Source organism: Electrophorus electricus, chromosome 3 (assembly GCF_013358815.1).
Source record: "Electrophorus electricus isolate fEleEle1 chromosome 3, fEleEle1.pri, whole genome shotgun sequence".
Taxonomy (NCBI): Eukaryota; Metazoa; Chordata; class Actinopteri; order Gymnotiformes; family Gymnotidae; genus Electrophorus; species Electrophorus electricus.
The window spans coordinates 23,179,039-23,183,600 of record NC_049537.1 but is presented as its reverse complement, the minus strand read 5'-3'; the positions used below and the strand labels follow the sequence as shown (position 1 = coordinate 23,183,600).

Below are 4,562 nucleotides of genomic sequence, written 5' to 3'. Positions count from 1 at the left end.
GGAACATTCTGTGACACAGATCTTCTGTCTCACGATACAGTCTGGTTGAGATTTTAGCAAAGCGGTGCAGAGCGATAGTCAGAGGTGTCACATACCGCCCAAACCTTTAAATCGTTTAGACTCAAATTGTGTTTCATGTTTCAGGACTGTTCAGCACCTGTCCTATAAGTCCTAGTCACTATTAACTCATTTAGCCCCTATAAACATGATATTAACAACAATAACAATAATAATACGAATGATTAGAAGAAATTGACTTTTTTTCATTCTAGTCTATTACGAAATTAATTTTACCTGTTATATAAACAATTAAAACCAGCTCATATTACAATTTCAATATTTAAAGAATACAATTAGACAATGTATATCTATGCTACGAAAACAATAGCATATGCTAAATCGCCAATAAGACATCTGTAGATTGATTGCTTGAAAAGTTAAAAGGTTAACTTTGCTTAATGATTCAGTAAATGACTGAGCGATGGGACACGGGCATCACTCTTCGTTTTATTTTACATCGCTTGGCCAGGTCTAGGAGAGAGAGTGTGTTAAATATTACATATGTAACAAAATATATTATGTTTGTACTCTGGAATTTTCATTTCAATTTTACCTTGTCCACTGAGGCAACATTTTGTGCCAACCAACTCGCAGAACTGCCGTGCGTAATGCAGGACTGCCCAAGAGGTAAAGTGCAGACGTACTGATCGCGTTAAAACGCGCCATAATGGCGAATAGATTGGTGCCCTCGTTCCTGAAGTGTATTCCGTACCTGCTCGACTGTTTTATAATAATGTTGACAAAGGAAGGGGTCCAGAGAGTTAAAAAAATTATAACTACAAAAATTATAATCCGTAAGGATTCTTTCTTATTATCTCTCTCCGGGCCTGGTGGCTCTCGTGCCAGTTGATAGCGAGCAATGATGTATAATTTTATGGTCATGACTACTTTAGTCAGCACTATAACCTGTAAACTGGCAATGCTAAACGCGTATATTTTGGTAGCTACGGAAACTGACACCATATTTGATGCAAGCAATTGAATATAAACATGGAACCAACAATACACACAAACTCCAATTACAATTGGTCTACAAATGAAACGGTTATAAAAGAAGGGGTGACATACAGCACAGTACCGGTCAAACTGAGCAAACATAAATGTCAGAATGTTCACACCAAGCAAAGATGGGAAAATGCCGAAAGTTCCATTTCTGGATGGATATCCTTCTTGAACATCAAAAAGACACAAATAATAAACGGAGACGCCAGTTAGAATATCGCAAATGCTTGTGTTGATCATGAAAATAAATCTGTTCTGCATTCGGAGAACTCTCGTTTTTAAAATACCTATGGCCACGGAACCAGCTAGAAGAAAAGCGCTTGTGGCAAATACAATATGGAAAGTAAAGATAAAATAATCTTCAGGATGAGTAAAATCAACTGAAAGAGGAATGCCACGGACAGTTGTGTTTTCTACACACAATGCTCCGTTCATGTTTGGCTGATAAAAGAATCATTTTCAGTTTGACAATGACAGCGTTTTTAAAGACTGACTTTACTACACCCATTAGCCTCTAGTGGTCTCGTTATTCAATTCTCAAACGAGTTTTTTTGTTTGTTTTTTTTTTAATGAAGTCCGATTTTTTTTTAAAATGAAGGAATCGAATTTATTTCACACACACACACACACACACACACACACACACACACACACACACACACACACACACACACACACACACACATATATATATACACACATATATATAAATTCGATTCTTTCATATGAATCCGTTATAGCACAAATGATCAACATATGGTAGCGACAGCGCGGATGAAAAACCAGAGAAATTTCTTTTATTGCGAGTTTAAAAAGACTTTAAATCAAATAAGCAGAAAATGAACTTAACGTGAAAAAAAGTGGGTTGGGATATCAACAGAAACCACGATGAGGACAGAACTTTTCTAGGATTAGGAAATTAACAAAATATGAATGACTGACGAGACTAATATGAACCAACCACAGCCACACTAATCAAATATTTTAACATTAGTTTGAGTGCATATGGTTGTTCAGTTGGATGTATAGTGGTTTAAAAGGCAGTTTCAGAGATATGTGAAGAGATGAAAACAGTGTCGTAATTATTATTTCGATTTCTAAGTCCAGCTGAGGTCTGTTCTTGTGATAGATAATCTAATAGTCAGTATTTCCACTGTGCAATAGAAACATGATTTTTGTTTTTCCAGTTTAATGTATTATTTTATTTGCAATCATTGAAAAACAAAACAACTAAAAAACTATTTGAACACTAAATTTGAACAAAATAATCCTGGGAACACTCATCGTTCCCCACTCCACTCTCCTGGTGACCACTCCCAACATCCAGTGTTGGATGCCACACAGCTTGCTCCCTCAAGGGTCAGCTGTACCCAACAACCCAGGCAGCCTTCACAAAGTCTCTAAGGTGCTTAGGTGTGTGCTGCTCATGCCGTGGCTTCTCTGCAGCCAAAGCCCCAGCTTTCCACCATCTTGCCAATTTCCAGTTCCAGCCTGGCCTGTTCCCAGTCCTCCCTCAGGGCCATGCCCCCAACACAGTGGCCTAGTGAGGTCTCCCTTTCAGAGATGCTCTGCCCAGACCCAATATAACATCTCGCCCAGGTGCTCATTAACAGCACAGGGTCCCTCCCCTACTGATTGGAGCTTGGGATAACGTTCATTCTGGTGGTGTGGGTTTTATAGCCACAATTGCATGACCAGCGATAGCAGCTGTCCCTGCAGGACGTCATATGCCTGCTTTTGGCAATCAATGGCATTGCCCTTGTATCCTCTGCTGAGCTGTTGCATAACATGGAGGTGGTTGCAGAACTCCTCAGCATATCCTCTGACTCTGGAGGATAGCTGAACATGAGTTCCTTTGGCATACTAAACTGTCAAAGGAAATGATGGTGCCTTAAATAACTGAATATGGAGATCAGCAAATATATGCTCAACTTCCCATTAGAATGCAGCCCCCTTCACCTTGAGCTCGAAGTGGTGTGGCTATATCAGCAAACCTATACACAAAGCATCAGTAGTATGAAGCCAAGTCCAGGAAGCTCCACAGATCACGAATAGTCCACAGTGTGAGTCACAGTAACACTGTATCCACCTTTCCTGGATCGTTTTTTTACTCCAACTCCCCCATGACATGATCCAGGAAGATCATATGCCACTGAAGAATTTCTTTAAATTTCTTTTAATATAGCTAGAGGTTTGCTGACTTGATAGCCTGGAACACTTGCTCTAGGCAGATGAGCAAATTGTTGAAACTGAGCACGTGAACCAGTACATCATCCAGGTAGATAATCCACTGAACCTTGGGGACCAGTAAGCACTCACTCCATGAAGTCTGCGAATGTGTCTGTTGCATTACAACACTCTAAGGCCATCACCCTGAATTACCACAATCTTGTGCCTAGCATGAGTACCATCTTCTGTTTAGTGTCTGGAGAGAGTGCCACATGCCAATATCCACACTGCAGGTCTAGTGAGCTGAACCCCCAGCTAGCGGATCCAAGGCATCCGCCTGAAAGTGGATATGAGTTGGGATTTGTGACAGCACCGAGCCTACTATAGTCCATGCAAAAGCACCAGCAGTTATCCTTTTTCTTTGTCAGGACCACTGGTGCTGCTGAGGGGATATTCAACACTGCCAACCAGCCCCAACTGTCTTCCTCTTCTCTGCTACTAACTAAAAGAAATCCAATCTGAGTATGCACACATCTCATATAGGTGCAAGCCAGAACTTCTACAACCTCTTCAGATAGAAGAAGTATAATCTAACAATATGAAAGAAGCAGTGTCCAAAAGAATAAATGCCCTATTCACCAAAGAACAATCCAAATATACTCTCAATAACAGTGCAACAGAATCCTGACTGTGGATCCACCCAGAGCTGAAATGGAAAGGTACTGTAAGAGCATATGGGTGAATGAATCAACACAACAGTGTTCAGTGGTTAAGATCTCTGGAAATAGAGCACCACAAACTGCCAGAACAAGAACTAATCAGCCTTACAATAGCATGTCTCCAACAGTGGGACACAAACATGAAACACCATTGATCTGACCTGATCCATGTTGCTGACTAAAGGAACCAACAACTCTTGAGATCTCTTAACAACTGAGCATTACTTTTGTGTGATAATTCCATCTCTCATTTACTCTTCCAGTTCTAATCTGTTTCATCTTTGTGTGGCTCCATAGTCTAGGTTTTATTGCATTGTAAATGAAAGTATACTTTAAATAATTCTTTGGTGAAGAGGGTGTTTATTCACAGGCAGCTACTTCTTTCATGTATCTCTGCAGTCTGGCTGCCAGTGGTGTTTACCAGACCCCAATACAGATATCTGAAAGTATGAGTTTGCATTTCAATATGCAATGCAATGTGTAAATAATGATTATATCTGATTATTTTATTGAACTCCATGGAGCTGTAAGACTACCTCCATAGTTAAACTCTCCTGCCCAGCATATAAAACTGAAGATCACCAGGAGGCCATGTATGTGCGCAGAGGACAA

General features: G+C 40.1%; 1 protein-coding gene across 1 annotated transcript; it reads right to left on the bottom strand.

The window, feature by feature from the left end:
* Positions 1-609: 609 nt before the first annotated feature.
* LOC113570575 (G-protein coupled receptor 183-like) lies at positions 610-1,497 on the bottom strand. The gene has a single exon (XM_035524392.1). It carries the CDS (start codon positions 1,495-1,497, stop codon positions 610-612), a length of 888 nt encoding a protein of 295 aa, XP_035380285.1.
* Between the last annotated feature and the right edge of the window lie 3,065 nt (positions 1,498-4,562).

Excerpts from the sequence above, each read along its gene's own strand:
- LOC113570575 (XM_035524392.1), bottom strand. The coding sequence starts at position 1,497 with ATGAACGGAGCATTGTGTGTAGAAAACACAACTGTCCGTGGCATTCCT.